The sequence below is a fragment of the Trachemys scripta genome, chromosome 2 (genome assembly GCF_013100865.1).
Source record: "Trachemys scripta elegans isolate TJP31775 chromosome 2, CAS_Tse_1.0, whole genome shotgun sequence".
Classification (NCBI taxonomy): Eukaryota; Metazoa; Chordata; order Testudines; family Emydidae; genus Trachemys; species Trachemys scripta.
The window spans coordinates 200942938-200965601 of record NC_048299.1 but is presented as its reverse complement, the minus strand read 5'-3'; the positions used below and the strand labels follow the sequence as shown (position 1 = coordinate 200965601).

General features: G+C 39.1%; 1 protein-coding gene across 5 annotated transcripts in view; it reads right to left on the bottom strand.

The window, feature by feature from the left end:
* The window catches only part of METTL4 (methyltransferase like 4), a 30457-nt gene extending 7837 nt beyond the window's left edge, over positions 1-22620 (bottom strand). For 2 of the 5 annotated variants that reach the window (XM_034762719.1, XM_034762723.1), the window contains exons 1-8: positions 22480-22620; positions 21160-21654; positions 17810-17875; positions 13526-13892; positions 11226-11295; positions 7370-7544; positions 7014-7120; positions 5840-5931 (exon numbers count right to left, since the gene is read on the bottom strand). In XM_034762719.1, coding sequence (XP_034618610.1) covers positions 5840-5931; positions 7014-7120; positions 7370-7544; positions 11226-11295; positions 13526-13892; positions 17810-17875; positions 21160-21576 — 1294 coding nt within the window. In that variant the 5' untranslated portion in view covers positions 21577-21654; positions 22480-22620. Of the gene's footprint in view, positions 1-4640; positions 5008-5839; positions 5932-7013; positions 7121-7369; positions 7545-11225; positions 11296-13525; positions 13893-17809; positions 17876-21159; positions 21655-22017; positions 22432-22479 lie in introns of those variants that run through there. The other 3 variants (XM_034762722.1, XM_034762720.1, XM_034762721.1) reach the window with 3 other exon arrangements.
* Positions 22621-22664: the final 44 nt, after the last annotated feature.

The following is a 22664-nucleotide window of genomic DNA, read 5'->3' as shown; positions in this document are numbered from 1 at the left end:
CACATAACATGTGGCCTAAAACAGGCACCACTACAAGCACAACTAACAAGCGTTGCTTCATACTTGTGCACACAATTTGTGGCACACTCACTCCTGACTTCCGCAACATACCTCCTGCTGTACATGCATTAAGAGATATAACTGTCTCATCCCTATTTGGTATTGGGGGGGAAAAAAATCTGTGTTTAATGTTGTCAAAACAAAGGGAGCTTACCATTTCAGAGATCTTGCCAAACTGGGAGAGTCTGACAGACAAGCTGCAATTTCTGCAGCAAGGCAGTGCTCTATGACCAGAGCAAGAAAAGGAAACCCACAGAGACCTGAATTGTTTGCACCTCAAGCTATTTATCAAAAAGGAAAAGTCACTGGTCAAATTTCCCCCATGTGAGGACCGTTTTGAATAGCATGTCAAAAGAGAATCTTGCCAAACAAAGATTTGGATGTCTTCGCATATAGGTAAACTACATATTGGATCACCATTGTAGCATATATGGAAAAATGTGTATGATCTACTTCCTGTATTCTTCACGGGACTAATGGCATCTCAGCTTCTGCGAGACCTTATTTGTGCCTGTACCAGTAGGCATTGCTCTACAGTTAAGTGTGTCTATAGTCAGAACAATCTTTCCTTCACAGAACTGCATACATGCCTAGGCAAGGAAGACTGTGGTAACCCACATACTCTCAATAGAGGTCAGGAAGATGATGATAATGATGTTGACTAGAAAGGTCACTAGTCGCATTTCAATGATACCAGTACAAATTTATTATTAGATTTTGTTTTACCCTTTAGATTGTTGTTGTGATGCTTTAAAGTCACAAAGAAATCCAATTTTGTGTCTTGAAATAATACATAGACTAATTACACTAACAAAAAAAGGCAAATGGTCATTTTAATTTGATGATAGTGTCACTATTTATTCCTGTGTCTATGGTAATGGCATCACTTGACAGCTCTGCATCATCTCTCATCTTAAAGTAGACATAATAAGCTTTCAAAATGATGTATGATGTGTGTACACATAGTGAGGGGTACATTAAGTCTACCAACTCAAGGTGCCTGCCACTCGCCTACAATGGCATTAGTACCAGATATGAGAGTGACAAGCAAGAAGCACACAAATGAAAGATGAATTCTAATCATACTTACTTGACTATAATTAATTTTGCCAAATCCATGGCTTTAAATACTTTGCTAATCCCCAAAGTATAATATTTTGTTTTTAAGCCAGTTTCAGACTTGAATTCATATACAGGAATTCACTAGTGTCATTTCTATAATTTGTATCAGACACATACAGTAGGAAGAAATCACTCTAGTACAGGAATCCTGAACAATCTATACATAGCAGTGCCACCATCCTGCACCGGGTTTATATAAGGCACTAATGCAGTGGTTCTCAACTTTTATACTGGTGAGCCCTTTCACACAGCAAGCCTCTGCGTGCGGCCCCTTCCCCTTATAAATTAAAAACCACAAATTTTTATATTAAACAATATTATAAATGCTGGAGATGAAGCGGGGTTTGTAGGTGGAGGCTGAGAGCTCACAACCCCCATGTAATAACTTCACGACCCCCCTGATGGGTCACAGCCCCCAGTTTGAGAACCCCAGCAATAAGGGAAATCAGACATTTTGAGATGCAATATCACCAGTGACCTAAGTCATTTTTGATGGAATTGGATGCCTAACCAATGTCCGACACAAAAACAAGACAGCTGACTGAAGTTCAATCCAAATAAGAAACTGGTGGGTAGGGGGAAGCCTCTGGAAGGTTTGGTAGTGGAGGGGGTTGCATCTGTTCCCTCAGAGGTTCTGTCTGCTCCCCCGATTCCCGCATCTACCCATTTCAAGATTGCCCACTCTCCCCCTGCAATACTACGGGCTTTGTGCACCCCCCTTTCCCCCTTTCTCCATGCCAGGGTCTCTGCCCCCCATTTCTCCTTCAGCACTGTCTCTATCTTCCCTCCATCTCCCACCCCTCCAAGCAGGATCTCCCTTTCTCAGCACCATGCCAGGGGTTCTGTTCCCCTATTCCTCTCTTCCCCCACACTATGGGTCCTGTTCCCACCCATTCCTCTTATGCCATAGGCTGTGACACTCCCCTCCCTCAAAGCATACTCATAGAATCATAACAATGTCAGGCTGGAAGTGACCTCGAGAGGTCAAGTCCAGCACCCTGCACTGAGGCAGCAGCAAGTAAATCTAGACCATCCCTGACAAGTGTTTTTCCATCCTGTGCTTAACCTCCAATGACGGGGAACCCACAACCTCCCTTGGAAACCTATTCCAGAGTTTAGCTACTCTTAGATTTAGAAAATAGTTCCTAAAATCTAACCTAAATCTCCTCTATTTCCAATTAAGTCCATTACTTCTTGTCCAACCTTCAGTGGACATGGAGAACAATTGATCACCATCTTCTTTATACCAGCCCCTCACATATTTGAAGACTTTTTTTAACCTTGTGTCTTTGGCCAGCTTTTCTATACATCTTGCTATTTTTGTCACTCTCCTCTGGAGTCTGTTCAAAGTACCTTTATTCCCCCTGGACTGGAAGGGAGGGGAACACTTCTGCCTCCCTCCCCACCACAGAGCAGAAGTTGTGGAGACAGGACACTAGAAGGGAAGAATAAAGCCTTCTTCTCTCTCCTCTCCCTCTGGCTGCCCCTACTGGCTGAGCATCTACACCACAGCTCCCATCAGGAAGAGAAATGATTTCTCTTCTATCTGTCTGGAAGACAAATCAGTCAAGGTGTCAAACACATTAAATTCTATTGGGAGGATGAGCAGGGGTTATGCTGGAAGGCATTAAGGGGTACCATCAACAAGTTGTTTGATCTACAGACAAGTGCAGAGGTACCTGAAACTGTGGCTTCGCTGAACAGATGACAGCAACTTCATATGTACCCCATTTCCCCCCAAATCAATAGGGTTCTGCCCACTGATAACTAGATCATTCCCTGAAATTTTGGAATTGATCTGATGCACCGTTCAAAAGTTATCACATTACATACACTCAACTTGACTGCATTTCTGTTTGTCTGTAAAGTCTTTCCAAGTTTGGCCAGTAAAGTCTTAAGAGGTCTGAGTCCTGGCTGCTTCAGTGACCACGAGCCTTGCAATCATGTAGATCAGCCCAGGCACCCCTGTTAATCAACCAGAAAGACTTACAATATAAGGCTCATTGCAGGACATTGCTGATGGATGGTCATGGATTCAAGCTTGCTTATATTTCAGATTACTAAACTGTGCCCAATTACTTGTCTCCAGACATGTGTCTATTAACACACACTATTAACAACAACAAAAAACCCTCCAAAATAAACACTGCAAAAGGAGTTGAGACTAGTACCCTAGCCATGGACAACTCTGCTCCTCAGACACAATGCAACTTTCTACCATAAGAGTAAATCTTGTCAGTGCAGGAGACAGAGCTGCTTGGGGGCTGGTCCAAGAACGTGGAACAAATTCCCACAGGAATCAAGAATCACCTCCAACCTCATCACCTTCCACTCCAAGTGCAAGGCACACTTCTTCAACCTGCCTTCTACACCAGAAATACATAGCATTGTATGCATATGATTTTTAACCCTACCATAACTAACACTACACTGCACACACAATTTTCTCCCTCGGGAGAGGATGACCTGAAGAATGAACCACACATGACGAATGTTAGTCATGTCATTTAATGGACCACTGGAAGCTGCTCAGATACTACAGTAATGAGGTCAGTATAATTGTCTATATAGAAGAGTAATCAAATTAGGATTTTGTCAGAAGTGTGTATGGAAAGAAGGGTGGGCTAAATTAAAGTTGAAAGACTTCTGCTTTGCACACCCTGTCACCAAGTTCTCACCACATTTAAATCCAGTGATTTAACTCAAACTGATCTCATTTATGGTGGTTTAAGGTGAGAGACACAGTCTTTCCAACAGCCAAGACCCAAACCAGTTAGAGCTTTATAAAATCCATCAGTACCTGGATTTACACCCAAAACCTAATATGGATTTAGTGCAGTGGCCAGAGAAGGAGTCTAACAGGTTCCCTGTGGTTACTGGCACCTCCTGCAGCAGATGGAACATGACGAGTCTTCAAGTATAGCATATTTCAATGATATAATCTATAAATTCATAGATTCCAAGGCTAGAAGGGCCACTGTGATCATCTAGTGCAGTAATATAGGTCCACATTAGATTTGGGTGAACTACAGTTTTGAATTAAATTGAGATATTAGCATGAGCAATGGGCCCAAAGCATGTGATCAAAAAGAATGAGTTCATGCGAAAGAAGAGTTGTTGTGTTAAACTTGTAATGACCCTTCAAAATATCAGTGTTATCTTAAAGTATGGGCTGAAGTAACAGAAATAAAATACAGTTAATTGGATACCAGGTGCAGTAAGTAATTTGCTATATAAGAAACTGCTTCATCTGGCCTTAACTGAGGTCTGATAATTGGCAATGACATCGCTTGTTTGTTAAAAATAGTATAAAGTCAACTCTTAAAGGGTTCACTGCTAATACCTGCCTGACCAAATTGAAGACAACCAATATCGGTCTAAGCACTCCGGGAGGTTAGCCCATTTATAAGTATCTTGATCAAATGCTTAGAAGTGTTTTGTTACTGTTTGGATGTACTAAATTGCTTATTATTTAGGCATGTTTAGAGCAATTATAAATAGCATTTGACCTTTCGTTTTAATAAATGAATTTATGGTTACATTAGTGTCATGGAAATACCCTGCATAAATAATACTTCCAACGCTTAGTCTGTCTGACCGCCTATATAACACAGGCCATAGAACTTCCAAAAAATAAATTCCTAGAGCATATCTTTTTGAAAAACATCCACTCTTGATTTGAAAATTCATCATTGATCCGCCAGAGCCCCAGTTTGCAGACCCTCATGGCATTGTGCAAAGGTGATGAGATTCTTCAGACCTAGCATGAGCAAGGGCTTGGATGGGAGGCACCTTTTGTCTAACTGATTGGTTGGAGATCAACTCCTGTAATGTATAATGGATATTGGTAATTAACATGGGTATGGTCTACTTGCTGTCAATTACAACTCTACCTCGATATAACACGACCCGAGATAACAGGAATTCGGATATAATGCGGTAAAGCAGTGCTTCGGCGGGGGACGGGGCTGTGCACTCCGGTGGAACAAAGCAAGTTCGATATAATGCGGTTTCACCTATAATGCGGTAAGATTTTTTTGGCTCCTGAGGACAGCGATATATTGAGGTAGAGGTGTATTGTCAGTTTGTTAAAAGTTATTTTTATTAAATTTGTGGTTTTAAAAAGACAAAACGTACCCAAGGTTTTGTGCTATATGTGCATATTCTATACATTAAATCTCTTCCACAATTAGGTGTCCCAGAAAGAAGAGACTGGTGGTTTTAATTAAGTAAACAACAGACAGTCTATTTTATGTATTCCCAGCCAGGGAAATGCTGCTCACCGCACAAAGGAAAGAACTCAGGTCAACTGGCACTCTTTTACACAGAATACAGGAACAGAGCAATTTTGAAGTAGTTATAAAGCAAAGGTAACTTTTTTTTTTTTTATTTAAGACCTCTGTCCAAAAATTTCTAACGGAGATGCCCAAACTTTGGTGCCTAACACCCATATTTAAGGAACTAAAAGTGGCAGGATTTTCAGAGATGTTGAACACTTGTCATTCCTATTGACTGCAATTGCTTGGCATCTCTGAAAAATCAGGCTACTTATTTGGCACCTACATATGGATTTAGGTGCCTAGCTTCAGACACTCAAGTTTGAAAAAGCTTGGTCAATACAAACACTATATTGTAGAGAGATGTTCAAAGAACATACCAGTAAGAGGAGGTTTGTGTGAATGAAGAGTGCAGGGTACGCTGACAATTAATTTGTGGTCTGGAATTGGAAGTACTTCCACATCTGATTTCCTGTTGTATAAAATCAGAAGAAAATAAATGAGATTTCTCAATCAATACTGTGATACAGGTACGCGTTTTCTTGGGGTTTTGTTTAAAATGGGATATAAAAAAATACAGAGTACTCGTTCACTATCAGACTTCACCGTAAGCCTTGGGAAAGCTAAATATCTAAATGTTGAGTATATTTGTTTTCCTGAAAGATAAAGGGCAATTTATGAAATTTCGGAGGCTTTGGAGAAAATATAGGTAATAAAGGGATGAAACAAGAGGGGAAAAATATCCAAACTAATTGATAGTTCTGTCACTTTTCAACAGTAGAATATCACCTACTTTAACCAAAAGAACTCAAACCACACCCCTACATTATGTGCCTACATAAATACATACACACAGACCTCTGCTATGGTGAAGAATGCACAGCACAATCCCACCCACTTTTTTTCCCTCCTGATTCTGGGCCACCTGTTCATTGGACTGGTCCCCCAGTAAGAGAGAGAACAGACAAAGGACTGCTCTAACTTCTAATGGCAGCCAACAGCCCCAAGCAGGTAGGACTGCAGCTGGGAAGTGCCAGCAAAGGGAAGCCCTAGCCATGTCCCCTTTCCCAGAGCCATGCTCCATACACAGGCAGCTGGGAGAGACACGAGTTGCTTTGGTCACTCTGTGCCACTGGAGAATTCCCCTTTCATTGGGATGATGCTCCCAAGGGCGGCTGTGCCAGTTTTAGGTGCAGTATGCACCAGGTAGGGGCAAAAAGTGACTGGCATGGCATAGATACATGCCTTAGCGTACAGGTACAGTACCACAAGTGTTATTTGTAAAGTCAAAATGACTAAGAACTTAAAAACTGGATTGTAACACATCACAAATCCTACTGATGATTAAACCTGGTGATATTCTGAACAAAAAAAGAGCTCTCAGACATGCTTATAGCTGTATGTTTCCATCGCTTCACACTGACTAAACAGAGATTCTAGGCTCCAGAGTGACACACGACAACCCTGGAAGCTTATTATATAGCTTATATAAGAATGACACATGCAAAAGAACAACCACTTAGAAAAATACTTACTAAAAATAGTCTCTCCTACCTTAATGGCAAATTTATACTTCCTTGAACTCTCCCCAACACAAGAACTTCATAGGGTTTTTTGTGGGAAGAATCTAATGGAAATACAAATTCTCCAGATCTGGTAATCTGACAAAAAGAAATGAGAAATAAATTTTGCATGTGACTTGGTATACAACAGCTACATTTTTGTATTAGTTATTATTAATCTCCCCCCCCCCCAATACATAATGAAGATATAAAATTACTGCATCCCAGTGAAGTAGTAATGACCTTTAAATACAAAAAACACTAAGGGACAGAGAAATTACTGAAATATGCAGAAAAGCACCGTGTTGCATGGCCCACCCACCAAAAGCAAAGAGATTCATAACTTACTTTCACCCAGTGCCACTCAGCAAGAGTCTTCACAGACCAATAAGGATAAAGTTCATCCTTAACAAAACGTAGGTGCTTCTGTCTATTGGTCACCCATGTGACCACAAGACAATTTGGAGCAGCTAGCGATGGTATGGGAATTTGCTTGATTTGCCATGCAGACAAGTGGCTGTATCTGTACCTCGGTATATTCAGAAAGCGTATTAGCAAATACAAAACTAGTATAAAAAACCATAACAGTGAAAGGGGCTATATAAAGCCCCAACTCTGACATTCTTCTTTAAGAACCATTTCCTGAATACAAATAAAACCACACAGTTAAATAAACTCAAATATGAGTCAAGAGTGACATCCAGTGGCCAAATATGTTGGATGCTTACAGAAAACCACACACATATGGATATATATATAAAAAATAATACACACACACACACACACATAATCCATATGTGTGGGGTTTTTTTTGTAAGCATTCAACATATTTGGCCACCGGATGTCACTCTTGACTCGTATTTAAGTTTTTATACATACATACATACATACACACACACACACACACACATATGTTGCAATTTTTATCTAAATATTTCTCACATTCCCAAAATATGTCAGGTCTGTAAGAATTTTACTTTTGAAAAAGGCTGAGTTACAGTCTTAATTTTGACAATGATGATTATTGCTTTTAATCCAATACTGTCATTTGTACACTAGAATAAACTATTTGATGACACAATAGTTTTTGTCTATATTATAGCTTCCACTCAAGTCAATGCCATTCACTCTGTAATAAGAAATCTCCCATCTGAATGAAAAGCAAATGGAGTAACCTATAAGCACACGAACAATGCCAACTTGGATTGTCAGGTTAAAAGATCAAAACAGTAATCACTTCTCAAACCATATACAAAAGTAATTTATAATTTTAAATTAGTATTTCTATTAGAGGTATAGTAGGTTGCTCAAAATAAATCTGAATACTGTAAAGTTAATTTTACTTCAGTGTGAAGAATAGAGAGAGGTTTTCAGATCATGTCTCTAACTTATGGAGGTGGTTCTTTATTGTTTTGAATGCCATGCTATCTACACTAGTAACATAGTAGTTTTCATGCAACTCACTAGTCACTCAGAATGCAGTCTTCCTATAAATGTTGCTGAATTATTTCTTTTCAGTTAAGCACTAATCTCAATATGTATTTCTTCTCTGGCTTAATTATTTTTAATCATACAGACCAAGATCCTCATGTTGAATGGGAAGCTAAACCCCATTCAACAAATTAGTCCACTGATCTGCAATGAGTAAAAAACCTGAAAGGAATCTCCACTGAAGCCCTTGGATGGCTTCCAGCTCAAAAATTAAGCACTTACACTCATTGTGGAAGAGTGTGCCTTTCTCAAAGGGGATAAAATAGAAAGGTGCATCCTATTATGAGTGGTGCAGCTATATCAAAATACAAACCTGTACCACATTCAAGAACAGAAATAACTGAGTTTTCTGCTTTGACAGAAAGTTGGATGTTTTATTTAAGGGGAAGGGGAGGGATGATGGGGATGTGTTTTTTGTTTCTTTTTTTTTTTTTTTTAAGTCTTATTACGTGTGACCCTGGTAAACCAGGTGCCAGCTCTTGCCAAGTCTGTAGGTATCAGGTGACAAATTCATAGCTGGAAACCAGACCAGCTCACCTACATGTTACTATTGTTCAAGATAGGTGTTAGACTTTTAAAGATATTTAGAATGTATAAAATGCTGCCTGCATTAATCTTACTTATAATGTCTGTATTCCATGCTACAATGTAAAATATAAGTTTGTTTTATAATTGTAAAAATGCCTGCTCTGAATTTGTGAACTGAGACAGGAAGAGTGGCTACCTCTACCCACCCAGGAGGGCTATCAAAATTAATTTTTTTGTGTTGTAGAACATAAGCTTTAATTGCCCCATGGAGAAGTATGTGCAGAAAGCCTCATCCCATTGTTTTGAAAGCTGGAAGAGGGAAATAAAAGTAGCTGATATGAAGATTTTTCATCTCTTTACTGTTTAGACTCTTACTAGGGCTGTAGCTAAGAAACATAGCACACATCCTCAGTGTCAACCTGACTTAAGCCTGAAAAGACATTCAATGCTGACACATTGCTACAACATTGTTACCTTTTGGAATCATAGACTGAACTCAATTGTGCATATATGTTGTGTGCTTTAACCTGTAAATAACATTTCCCCCTAGTTGTTAAATCCTTAATTAGTTTACTATAGGATTGGCTACCAGTGTTGTTTTTGGTGTGAGATACTTGATCTGGGTTAAGTGACTAGTCTCTTGGGTCTGGGAGTAACCTGAATATTTTGTGATCTTTGATGTAAGTGACTATTTATCACAAAGTCCATATTGCCTGGGTGGCAAGATAGAGCCTAAAGGGACTGTCTGTGCCTTCATAGTAAGACTGTTACAGTAATCCAGGAGTTCACACTTGTTACTAGGACGGTGAAATCTAATTATAAAACATATTACCAGTTTCGGGTGTGCCCTGAGGTTGGCACTCATGGTTCTTAACCACTCCAGACAGCATTAAAAAAAAAATAAAATAAAATAAAATTGTACATAAAGACAGTAGCTCCTGTTCCCCTCTATTTCCCAATGCCACACAACCTTAAATGACCACACCAAAATGTCTTACTGACAAACACACTTCACTTGAAAAGTCTGTAATGTGTTATTACTATTTAAGAACACCTGAAGAGAGTTAATGTTGTGCATATGAGTGTGATTTTCAGGATTGTATTGGTATGTATTGTCTGTGGTTGTATGCTAGAGCAGTTTATTTCAGAAGAGGCATCTGGAACACTATTTGGATTTTAGGATTAAGAGGCAAGGCATGGGGTGTGGATATTAATGTTCTAAGAAACAAATTACATTAAAAAAAAATCAGTCTTCTGATATCACAGGATTAGAGTGGTGTTTTGAAACCCACACAAAAAATTTGCTAACTCAGGAAATACATTTAACTTCAACTCTATCCCATTTGTGCAATTTTTTAAAAAATGTTTAATTGCAAGCTTCCAGATCTACAGAAGAGAAACTATATCAATATTCACTTTGGAAAATTATATGTCCAAATTCTCCACCATTTTCACCACTTTTACATGGTGGTGAGTCTATGTAACAAACTGAGTCCTGTTGGAATAAAATGTATGTAGCTCACTTAAGAAACAGGCCCATAAATTCTAATGTAATGACTTTGCAAACTAGAGTTCTCAGCAGCTGACTCCATTGTGTCTGAGAATTTCAATACTGTATTATTAAATTTTCTACTTCTACTGATCAAGCAGAGAATCAAACCTCCAACAAAAAAATTCGGAAGTTTCCAAATTGGGCCCCAGTCCCGCAAACACTTGTGCACTTTCCTTTGAAATAAACGGTATTACTCATGGTATTAAAATTGAGCACATGCGTAAGTATTTGCAGGATTGGGGCTCTGCAATAAAATTGGCTTCAAGCTGTCCTGGAAATTAATTTAAGTGCCAATCCTATAAACCCTTTGGCACATGCTTAATTTGAAGCATTTGACTAGTCTCAATGAAATCCATGAGATTACTCACATACGAATATGCTTCAGGTTAGGTAAGTGTCAAAGTGTTTGCAAGATTGGGGCCAAAGCTAGCAGTTATCAATGTGTTGGATTGCATTATCAACTGCATCTGTGTGGAGGTAAAAAAAACAAAAACAAACACATAATCAGAACTTTGCAGGAATGCTGCACTAGCACGTGAACAAAATCAAATGTGGGGTTTGGCGGATTTAAAAAAAAAAAAAAAACACAACAAAAAACAAAACAGGAAATATATAAATTTACAAAAAAGTTACCGGTTACTTCTTTTAACAGACTTGTTCTGCCATGGTGGATCTATCACAATTACATCATATTTATTCTTATCTAGAAAGAAAGTAAAATTGAAAGACTAGTTTTAAAACAAAAGCTAAAATTGTTCCACAAAGTGTAAACAACCTAATTACAGAGACCAGAAGACTAGACTGTGCGGCAAAGGGGCGATATTCTATTTTGCTTTTAAAAATAATTAATTAAAATGCTTCAACTTACCACAATATGATAACTATCATTTTGAGGAAATTAACGAAAACTGATAAATGTGTCAGACTAAGATATGTTTCTGTTATGATGGTTCACTGGGTCAGATATTAATGATTTTTAAATGGCTGATCAGTTAGAGATGGTTTTAGGCCACAATCGGACTCTGCTATGTTATGTCATGTTGGTTACAGGTGTACTGTAAACTACTACTACTTATCAGAGGGGTAGCCGTGTTAGTCTGGATCTGTAAAAGCAGCAAATAGTCCTGTAGCACCTTATATACTAACAGACGTATATGAGCATGAGCTTTTGTGGGTGAATACCCACTTCGTTAGATGCATGTAGTGGAAATTTCCAGAGGCAGGTATAAATATGCAAGCAAGAGTGAGTCAGGCTAGAGATGACGAGGTTAGTTCAATCAGGGAGGATGAGGCCCTCTTCTAGCAGTTGAGGTGTGAATACCAAGGGAGGAAAAACTGCTTTTGTATTGGCTAGCTATTCAGTCTTTGTTTAATCCTGAGCTGATGGTGTCAAATTTGCAGATGAACTGAAGCTCAGCAGTTTCTCTTTGAAGTCTGGTCCTGAAGTTTTTTTGCTGCAGGGTATCTTTAAATCTGCTATTGTGTGTCTAGGGAGACTGAAGTGTTCTCCTACAGGTTTTTGTATATTGCCATTCCTAATATCTGATTTGTGCCCATTTATCCTTTTACGTAGGGACTGTCCAGTTTGGCCAATGTACATAGCAGAGGGGCATTGCTAGCATATGATGGCGTATATTACATTGGTGGACGTGCAGGTGAATGAACCGGTGATGGTGTGGCTGATCTGGTTAGGTCTTGTGAGGGTGTCGCCGCACCCTGATCCCCAATTTCGTGAGCATTCATGGCCTGCCACACAATTTCCATACCCATATGTGGCCCTCAGGCCAAAAAGTTTGCCCACCCCTGGGTTAGACAAACACCTGTCAGGAATGGTCTAGGTATACTTGGTCCTGCTTCCGTGCAAGGGGAAGGACTAGATGATCTCTCTAGGTCCCTTCTAGCCCTACACTTCTATGATTTCCAGATCATGGCTTCTATTCAGATATCAACTACTGAACTGAGGGAGGTATCCTGAATCTGGACAGAATTTGCCAATTCTTTGGAAAAAGTAGAAATAGCTACTTTTGGGAGTAAGGGTTACAGGAAAATACCCGAGGCCATGCCATCATGTTAGATCAGGAAATTCAAGAGAAGGTTAATCCTATCTGATCTCTGATTGAGAGGATCCAAATGGTGTTAAATGTGCAGCAGTAATTTGAGGTCTGATTTAGAAAATACAAAATGTCTTCTTATTCTTTCATGTACCTCAATGTAGTAAGCCATTTTGCTCAACAGACATACAGCTTGAACTCCTAATTTGTCAGGGGAGAACTGTAATTGTTAGGTTAAATTCCACAGCTTGCATGTCTTTCTTATCAAAACATGGGTGATTTCTTTTTAATTTTAAAATGGAATATTGGAGAGTGGGAAATAAAAGTAACTATCAAGTCACAGATTATTGGTTACAGCCTAAGTAATTTGTTCTTTTGGTACTACACATGAAGGAGTTAATGCTGGGAAAAAAATTATTTCTCTCTTCTTAAATACCTTGTCATATTGTAGTTATAAATTATTCAAATGAGTAAACAACACAAATTCATTAAATGGATTATTGGGGAAAGCACAGAAATAAAGTGCTTAGCTAATTAAAAAAGCATTAGTCTATTGAGTTTCACACAATACACGGCAGATGAGATTTTCAAAGGAGCTTAAGAGATTTAGATACCTCTCACAAAGTTGGGCAACTAACTCCCATATGCTTCTTTGAAAATCCCGGCCGATCTGCATGAAGAATAGCTCATTCTCAAACTTCTTATGGTAGCAGCTTGCTAGTGTGTTCCCTACTACCAATACTTCAATCTACGTTGAAGTCCAATGTCAAGATGATTACTTGAGAAGTGGCTCTGAGGCTTAACAGACAACATGTTCCATCAGCGAGCAGATCGATGGGCTACTGACAAAAAGAGGAAATTTTAATGAGTAAAGATACTTACAATTCAGAAGTGGTTGCATACAGGAAATATCAGATAAAAGGAAACTGCTTTTTGGCGGTACCAGGTACTTCTGTCCCATTAAATTTATTATCTTTGCATAGTCTGTATTGTTCTCTGTAACGCATGAAAGCAGATCCTGCTCTGGAATGGATGTTTCCTCATCTATAATTTGTGCAGATCGATGGTCACTTTCATTCACAGAAGGAAAATGTTTTGCCATTTCACATAATTCAGCCATCCCACAGCCAACATGTCCTGTAATAACATTCTTGATGCTACTTTGTTTTGCAGAAATGGGGTGAAGAAAACCACTTTTGAGTCCTTCTTTAATTAAACACCTGGTGCCTTCCAATATTAGACCCCTGATCTGTACAGTAATAAGACATACAAAGGAGAGGGAAAGGATCTTTGAAATGTCTGGTTGAGATCTCTGGAGAATTAAACAGAAATTTCATACATATTTGCTACATTGCGAATCTGCACGTTATCATCAGGACTCATATAGAGACAAACAAATTTACAATCAGGAAAATTGAGGATGTCAGTATCCAGGAATTTTAATATGGTATCTTTCCAGAACCTTAAACTCACTTTAAAAACAACATATTTTATGCATTAAACTAAGAATGATAAAAAAAAATTAGTGAGTCAAATTATTATAACTTGTTTTTAGTGACCATCTAAATGACACCCTCTTAGGCCCTAATCCTGGAAGTCTTTCATGCAGGCAGTTCCTTGAACCTGCACAGAATCCCAGGGACTTTAATTGAGAATCTGGTTATGCACATTTCATCAACGATTCCGAGCCTAAATTACTCCCTGCATCCATCATCATCATGACCTCACTATTTTCAATTATAAACCAAAGCATACTGTCCATTTATCAGTGTTGCCAACTATCATGAATCTTACAATATTTATTATTGTTTTTAAAGCTCCAACTCCTGGAATCATGAGATTATGTGGGAATCTTAAATTTTTTTTAAAGTAAATGTCTAGTCTTTATGGTTACAATGAACTTTTAAAGGATCAAACATGAGAAGGCAAATAACAAGAACACCACATTTATTATTTTTAAAATCTCATGAGTAAGTCAATCTCAATATTTTTGAATGCCTGGGGTTGGCAATATTGGAATATAATTATAGCCTTCATGGTCTTAGCATACACACATTCAGGAATACCAATGAATGTACCAGGGGTTCCTATAAAAAACAAACAAACAAACAAAAAAAAACCACTTTAAAAAATGCAGTTTCTCTGTTCCTACAACAGCTATGAATAAATGCTAAAACAATTTGTACTGACTTCTCATCCTATGGAGAGGAACAACCTGGGGAGGTTAGCTTTTACTGCTATAAACGCAAAGCTTAATTTTCTAATGGTTTAAAAGGAGGCTAGCAGAGATTACAAGTGTTTCATGAATAGCTACTGTTTGTTTACACCTTCATTAAAAAAACCCAAAGTTGTGCACATAACTAATATAGGCAACCAAAGATTTTATCACTTGTCCATCTTTCTCACTCCCTCGTGCATTGTTTTTATTTAACCCCAATCTCGCAAAGTGCTAAACATACATTTAACTTCACAAACAGTGATCTCATTGAATTCAGTTCATGAAGTAGGTGCACAAGTCTTTTCAGAATAAGGGTCTTAAACTGTAAGCAATTTGGAGCAATGCATTTGTATAGCACCCAGCATACTGAACCCCTAATCTGACTGAGACCCCTAGATCCTATTATATTATAAATAATAAAGATAACCAAAGTTTAAAGCATTCTGAGATCTGTAGATAGGAGATGTCACCTGTATAAACAGATCACAATGTTTGGTTGGAGTATACAATGGGAATCCTATAAAAATATTGTGATGTAATATAGAGATTATATATCTTAATATTTTAAAATACAATTTCAAGAGAAAAATAAAAATTAATACAGTGATTACCACCAATATCAGGAGAAACAAATGCAAACACACCTCTCAATTGAGGAAAGCATTACTATTCAGGAAACACATAAGCATGTGCATAAGTGCATTCCTGCATTGATGCCTTAAAAATCTATTGCTTTTTGCATCTGGTTTATTTTTTAATTATGTCATATAAAAGGGCCAATGTTTAACCATAGGATCAGTGTATACTTGCTACAAATGTAATCTAAAAAACATATTTCTAGCAATGTGATCATGTATAAAAAATATGAATCCATCTGGCACCAAATGTCTTCTCTCCCATCCTGTTGCTAATATAAAGTTATTCTCCCCATCAAAACTGTGTTTGATAATTCTTTCAATATATTTTATCTACTTTTAAAACTACACAAACTAATCTTTTACAACTCTGATTTTTGTTAGTAATAAATTGTTTTGCAATCTATAAGTGATATAGATCTTGTTTGAATCAAACAGAACTGAGGAAACTAACATTTATATAACATTTTTCTTGCTTTTTACAGTCAACAAATTTTTACATGACTTAGATTCAGTGTTGGCTAGAACACAAACCATCATTTTACTGTGTATTTCTACTCTTATAAATGAAATGTCAAGACTAAGTTCCTACTCAAAAAAGGAAATTAAACTCTCTCACACATCCTCCCAAGCCAACTCACCTTGGAAGAAGAGCAGCACAATTTTTTTTTTTTTTTTTTTTTTTAAAAGCCACATTTAAGTAACTTCACATTTCGACAATAATAATTTTCCATGTACATGACTGACATGTTTAAAGCTCAAATCATTTTACAAATGTTAAAAAAATTACATATAAACTATAAAGTTTCAAAAAGTAGAGCAAGAAAAATTTTGGAAACATCATGGGCAAATCCTTAGGTGGCAGAAATCAAAAGTCAGGAAGGTAGAAATCTGAGAGTACCAGATTAAAGACAACTGTAAGCAGAACAGAGATCAGAGACAAAAGTCAATGGAGCAATGATGATTTAAACCAGCAACATGTTACTTGACATGATGGAAAAAAACTGCTATCAAGTAAAGCAGTGGAGGAATCAATTATCCCAACTTTGTAGTTTTGTGATATGAACTAGAATAAGAACATTAAATTCTATGAATTAAAACATGCACAGAATTCACCAGAAGGGAAAGGCTAGCATCGTAAGCCACTCTACCAGTGAGCAACCAAAAAGGTGCCAGAGGAAGAGTTTCGAAATGAATGGGGATGTGGTCACTGAGCGATTATGAAGTTCTGAAATGGTTTGTCCTTTCTCCAAGCTACGCTAATTCTCCATTTCTACCACTGTTACTCCAGAAAGGACTAAAAGGAAGAAGATAAAATTTAAAATTTTACCATCACCAAACTAGTCACCATAAAAATAAAAATTCCTATTATTCGCATCCCATCATGCTTCCATGCCAACCCTAATTAGTTATTTTTACATAACTCGTCTGTTACAAATAAACTGTACAGCAGACTAATTTGATCTTGTCTAAGACTTTCTTGCTACATCCGAAGAAGTGGGCTGTAGTCCACGAAAGCTTATGCTCTAATAAATTTGTTAGTCTCTAAAGTGCCACAAGTACTCCTGTTCTTCTTTTTGCTACATTATATGACACATTTTCCAAACAAATTGATAAATAAAAGTGGTCAGAAAGGCTCATTTGTCCAGAGATTCAATTTTTAGATTCCATCAGTACGTCTCAGCTGGTAGTGATCATACCTCCAAAGGTCATGGCTTCAAACCCACATCAAGACATGGGCTCTAACTCATTCCTAACACTTTACTGTAGCAAACAAGATACTATATAAGAGGTTAAAGAACGGGTAATTCTGCCCCCCCTCCAGTGGATGTGACACAGCAGAGCATCTTTATAAAAGAACTGGGGAATAATCTCAGTTCGGCATCCAATATACACATCATTAGAACTGTTTATACTGCCAAGGCTCAAAACCAGCATCTGTACCATTTTCTTGCAGACATTGCCTAGCTAGCTAACTCGATGCTTACTCGAAGATGTTCAGCTACCTAGAATATTAAAGGTATTATGTGAAACCAGTTTCTAGCTCTTGGAAATTTCTCAGCTGCAGTTTAATTTTTATACAAAAAACACACACACACACACACACACACACACACACTTAAAATAGTCCCAATATTGAGTCCTCCACTTGGGGACTGGTGAAACCAAATATTGCTCTAGCTGTAATGAACTGAAATTACAAGACTCATGCTCCATATATTTTGGAATAGTTTCAGAGAGTTTATATTAATAAATTACCTACAGATACATACTGTACACTTGTCATTGTTACATACTATTGCTCAGGCTTACCTTTGTATGGTATTCTAAAGCATCCAGTTCACCTTGGTTGAAAACACTACACTTTCTTTTACGTTTCTGCAGTGAACAAAATATGGGGGAAAAAAAATATCAGCTGTGTTACTACATGGCAAAAATATGCTAGAGAAACATATACATGCCTTCAGAGCTTGTAACAATTTGCCATACCCTTTTTATGAACTTAAGTCTTTTGTCATAGTAAGCTTCTGATAGTGCTACAGTCATTTTAAAATACCATATATACTCGATCATAAGCCGGTTCGTTTATAAGCTGACCCCCCTAGATGGATAAGTAAAAATGGAAAATTTTTATAACCCGTTCATCAGCTGACCCTATAATTCAGGGGTCAGCAAACTTTGGCTCTCGGGCCATCAGGATAAGCTGCTGGTGGGCCAAGATGGTTTGTTTACCTCGAGTGTCTGCAAGCACGGAGGTAAACCTAAGTAAACAAAGTGTCCCGGCGCACCAGCTGCTTACCCAGACGGGCCAGGACAGCAACTGGGGGTGGGTGGGGGAAGGCTGGAAGTCAGGGGAGTAACCCCTGTGACCATCCCCCACATGACCCCACCCCTAGCTCGGGACCCCCACACTCTCCTCATCCCATCACTTCCCACCTTATCTGGGGAGGAGGTCTCTGGCCTGGCTGAAGCTGCTCCCTGCGGCCACAGCCTGCTCTGGCGGGCAGACTGGGTGGTGCGGCTGCAGCATGTTCCAGCGGGCTGGGCGGCACGACCGCAGCAAGCTCTGGCGGGCCGGGCAGTGCAGCCACAGCCTGCTCTGGGGGGCGGGGCAGCTGCTTCAGAGGCTGGGGGGAGAGCAGCCTTGCAAGAAGCAGAGACACTGGCCCCGCCTCTTCCCTTCTGGCTGTGCTGCCTCTCCTTGCTTCCTCTGTTGGGGGGACGGGCTGTGTCCCACCTCTCCCTCTCTATACCCGTTCATAAGCCAACCCCCTTCTCTGGTGCTTCCCTTTTTTACTAAAAAAATTCGGCTTATGAACAAGTATATACGGAAATCTGTGCTGTAAGAGCCTGTATCCGCCTTTTTGCCAGTGCTATTCAACGATATGCCACTTCACAGCTCATATTAACGCTAATCTTCACTGCTTAGTTTTTCTGTCTCCAGATGAAAATGCTATGAAATCTTTGGTTGCCAAGCCCAGGCTATTGCCAACAAGAAAGTGTCACCTAACTCCAGAAAGATACAGCGCATACATTGATTTAGCCCATGCATCATATACACAAAATTTAAAGGGAACAAACGCACCTCATATTTCTGTTTTTCAATGAACGCTACATGCAACACATCAGCAAAATTGTCATGAAAATTTTCAAGCCCAGACACAAAATGTATTTACCCACCCTTACCAAGTGAATTTAAAAAAAATAACCCTCAGAACTACTTAATCATCCTTGGCAAATACATTTTCTTTAAATACAGTCTTGTGAAAAGTGTAAGTATAGTCCTGCAGTAGTAAAACACTATTTGCAACTAAAGTGAAAAAATATATACAAGTTTTTATTTTTTGGGGTCAATAAATGAAGTGCAATAACAATTGACAAAGTCCAGAGATCCATCATTTTCCCCATCTTCATTAAATTTTCAATAATACAACATGAAGAGACTTTAATATATACAGTAGAACCTCAGAGTTACGAACACCTCAGGAATGGAGGTTGGTCGTAACTCTGAACAAAATGTTATGGTTGTTCTTTCAAAAGTTTCAAAACTGAGCATTGACTTAATACATTTTTGAAACTTTACTATGCAGAAAAAAATTCTGCTTTTAACCATCTTAATGTAAATGAAACAGGCACAGAAACAAAACTTTTCCTTTGTCTTTTAGTAGTTTACGTTTAACACAGTACGGTACTGATTTTCCATTTTATTTTATTTTTATTTTTTTTGGTCTCTGCTGCCGCCTGACTGCATACTTCTAGTTCCAAATAAGGTGTGTAGCTGACTGGTCAGTTTGTAACTCTGGTGTTCATAACTCTGAGATTCTACTGTATACATCCTAAACCTATTCAGTTACTCCAATGGACATACTGCATATCCAGGCCCACTCAGAGTGTAACAGATTCAATATAGAATAGCAAACATGCCAACAAATGCTGTAAAAGGTGTAGTAGAGTCAGAAAACTGAGTGTGTAAAGAAAGGTGCTTCCTAAACAACATATTTGCATTAAAAGCATTTTCATAGGTATAGCTGTTTCTTTGACTAACAAAGAGTTTTATTAATTTAAAATCAGTAGTGAGTTGCATTCTTTTCAGGCTTAGATATAATCAACAAAATTATGAAATTTCACTTGCAGCTTTGTTATTGATGGTTAGGCGTTAGCCAAAACACAAACAAAACCTCAACAACTTGACTCGCAGATCCGAGACTAAGTTTGTAAAAAATAGTTGTTAAAAAAATAGACACGCCAGTTATTTGTAAATTGAGCAAGTTTAACCAAGGAGTCATTCAGAGTCTAACACGGAGTCCAAAGTTATTTTTTACAGAACATCACTACTGTACGGTTACCTAAGCATCTAAAGTTCCATTACAAATCTTTCTTTTCAGTCTTTCCTTCCTAACATTGCTCTTTTGGGCTGAAATGATTCATGATGGATTTCAGCCAAAGGTACTCTTTTTAAAAAGTTTGAGTAGAAACCACCCAGCCATTTTAGAAATGTTATTTAGAAGAAAAAAATAGAGGATATCAGATATCAACATAGCTCCACTTAAATCAATGAATTTACACCATCTAAACATCTGGCCACAGATTTATTTTAGAGTGGAGTAATTATTTGGGGGGAGGGGTAAAAATAATTTTAAAATAGCAGAACACAAAAATTCCAACTCTGAATGTGGCTAGTTCTCCCTCAAGAAGTTAGAAAACATTAGAAATCAAAAACAAGCAATTAAAAAGTCATTTCTAAGCTTGCTGGGCAGACATCTACTAATTTTCAGAGGGACTGAGCAACTCACACTGAAGTCAGCTCAGCACTTCTGAAAATTCAGACCATAAGTGTTTAGCAGTTGCATGCTAAACGATATAGGACAGATGGCTTGAAAATGGGGTCATGAGCTACAAGGTCCCAACATCATCTTGTTAAGGATCTGGGTAAATCCTTGTGAGTATCTAGCAAAGGCTTCGGTTTCACACAATTTTTAAGTGTAGACCTCGTTCACATTTTGAAATTTGCTCTGGATATGCTTCCTCCTTGCCCCATCACCCCCAACAATTTGTGCTTTAAATTATTTCAGGAAGTAGCAAGACAATTTTCAAGAAGTTGTTATGGTAGATGCATAGTTATTTTATTAATGGTCTTTTTTTTTTTTTTCTGTAGACCATACCTTCCTAGCATTGGCAATGGAATCCCCATCACTGTTCTTGGCTCCTTCGTGCTGCTCTGTTCCATTGCCACTGTCCTTCCCCTCCCTTGGGCCAGCATCAGAGCTTTCTTGCTGGGGCTTCTGTTGGGGAGCTGAAACTATATGGGGCTTAAAAACATGAAAGAACTCTTCCCGAAACACATATGTTTTCTTTAGTGTTACCCCTGTTCTCTCTACTGCAGCTCCAGTAGAGTAAGTAGTATCAACGGTGGAAGGCGCAACAATATCCTCTGTAGAAGGGGTGGAAGAAACAGGAGCAACATGAGAAGCCGAGGGAGCAAGGCACTGGCTGGAAGGGCAAAGCTGGTAACTGGCCTTGTTGATGAAGGAAAGATGATCCAGTAGCCACCCAACTGACAGCTGATGCACCACAGACATCACATTCTCTCCTTTTCAAGGACAGTCTCTGAGAAATTGGAACTGAAATTCATACTTGCTTTCCAGTTTAGATTTTTCCTGTAATTAATACAAAAGCAGACTTTATAGAATTATTAAAGTATATTAAAACAATGCCTAAAGTGTGCCAAGCATTTCAAATATAGTCTGTTGCTGAACCCCACCATGCACTGTTAATAACTGCAGAAATTCCAGCCTTTAAACTCTCTCGCCATAGCACTCTTACTGTATGCTTATTTCACAAGCGTCTCTATAATATACAGAATAAATGCCTGTTATAACATGCCACAATTATCTACTCCATGATTATCCCATTAGCAGCTCTGACAGTGTTTAGGTAAACTGAGAGTTTGTGCTAGACAACCCCCGACACAGGAAAGCGCGAGTCTCCCTTTGAAAATAACGTGCCACGAATTTACATACAGCCTGGCCAGACTTCTGCAGCTTTCTGGGTGGGCAGGGAAGGGGGCTGATCCTGCAGCCCCCAGAGAGGGTGTCGGGTCACCGCACACCTCGAAGGGCCAGGCTGGGCTTGTTCTGGGCTGCAGCGCTAATCACAGCCAGCTCTGCGGAAACCCAGATTGTGTCCCGGTTGTTGATATGACCTCGGCCCTCCAGCCACCTGCCCCTGTTTCGCCCAGCAGCGCCTGTTCCGGGGCTCTGCCTTGCCCCGCTAGCCCGCGACCTAGACAGCACCGTGATAGGGCGTGCGCAGCTCGGGGCCGGGCAGCGCCTCTGGGGTGAGAGCAAGGCCGCTCGCGGGACCCCTGCTCGGGTCCCAGAGAAGCCCCATGTGCCCTGCCTGTGGGAGCCCCACCTACTGGCCCCCCATTCTCGGACACTAGCAAGCGAACGTCCGGTTGTTCGAGGAGAAGCTTTTCCCACCTGAGCGATTAGAACCCACACTGAGCGCAGCCATCTTGTTGTACGGACAAAACAGCTGTGTCAGGCGGTTGTTCCCTAACTTCCGCTAAAGCACGACAGCTAGCTAAAGAGGGATTTTTTAAAAATGCCGTAGCTATTCGTCTGGAGGAGAACGGGAGTGAGGTCACCACTGTTAGACGATGCTC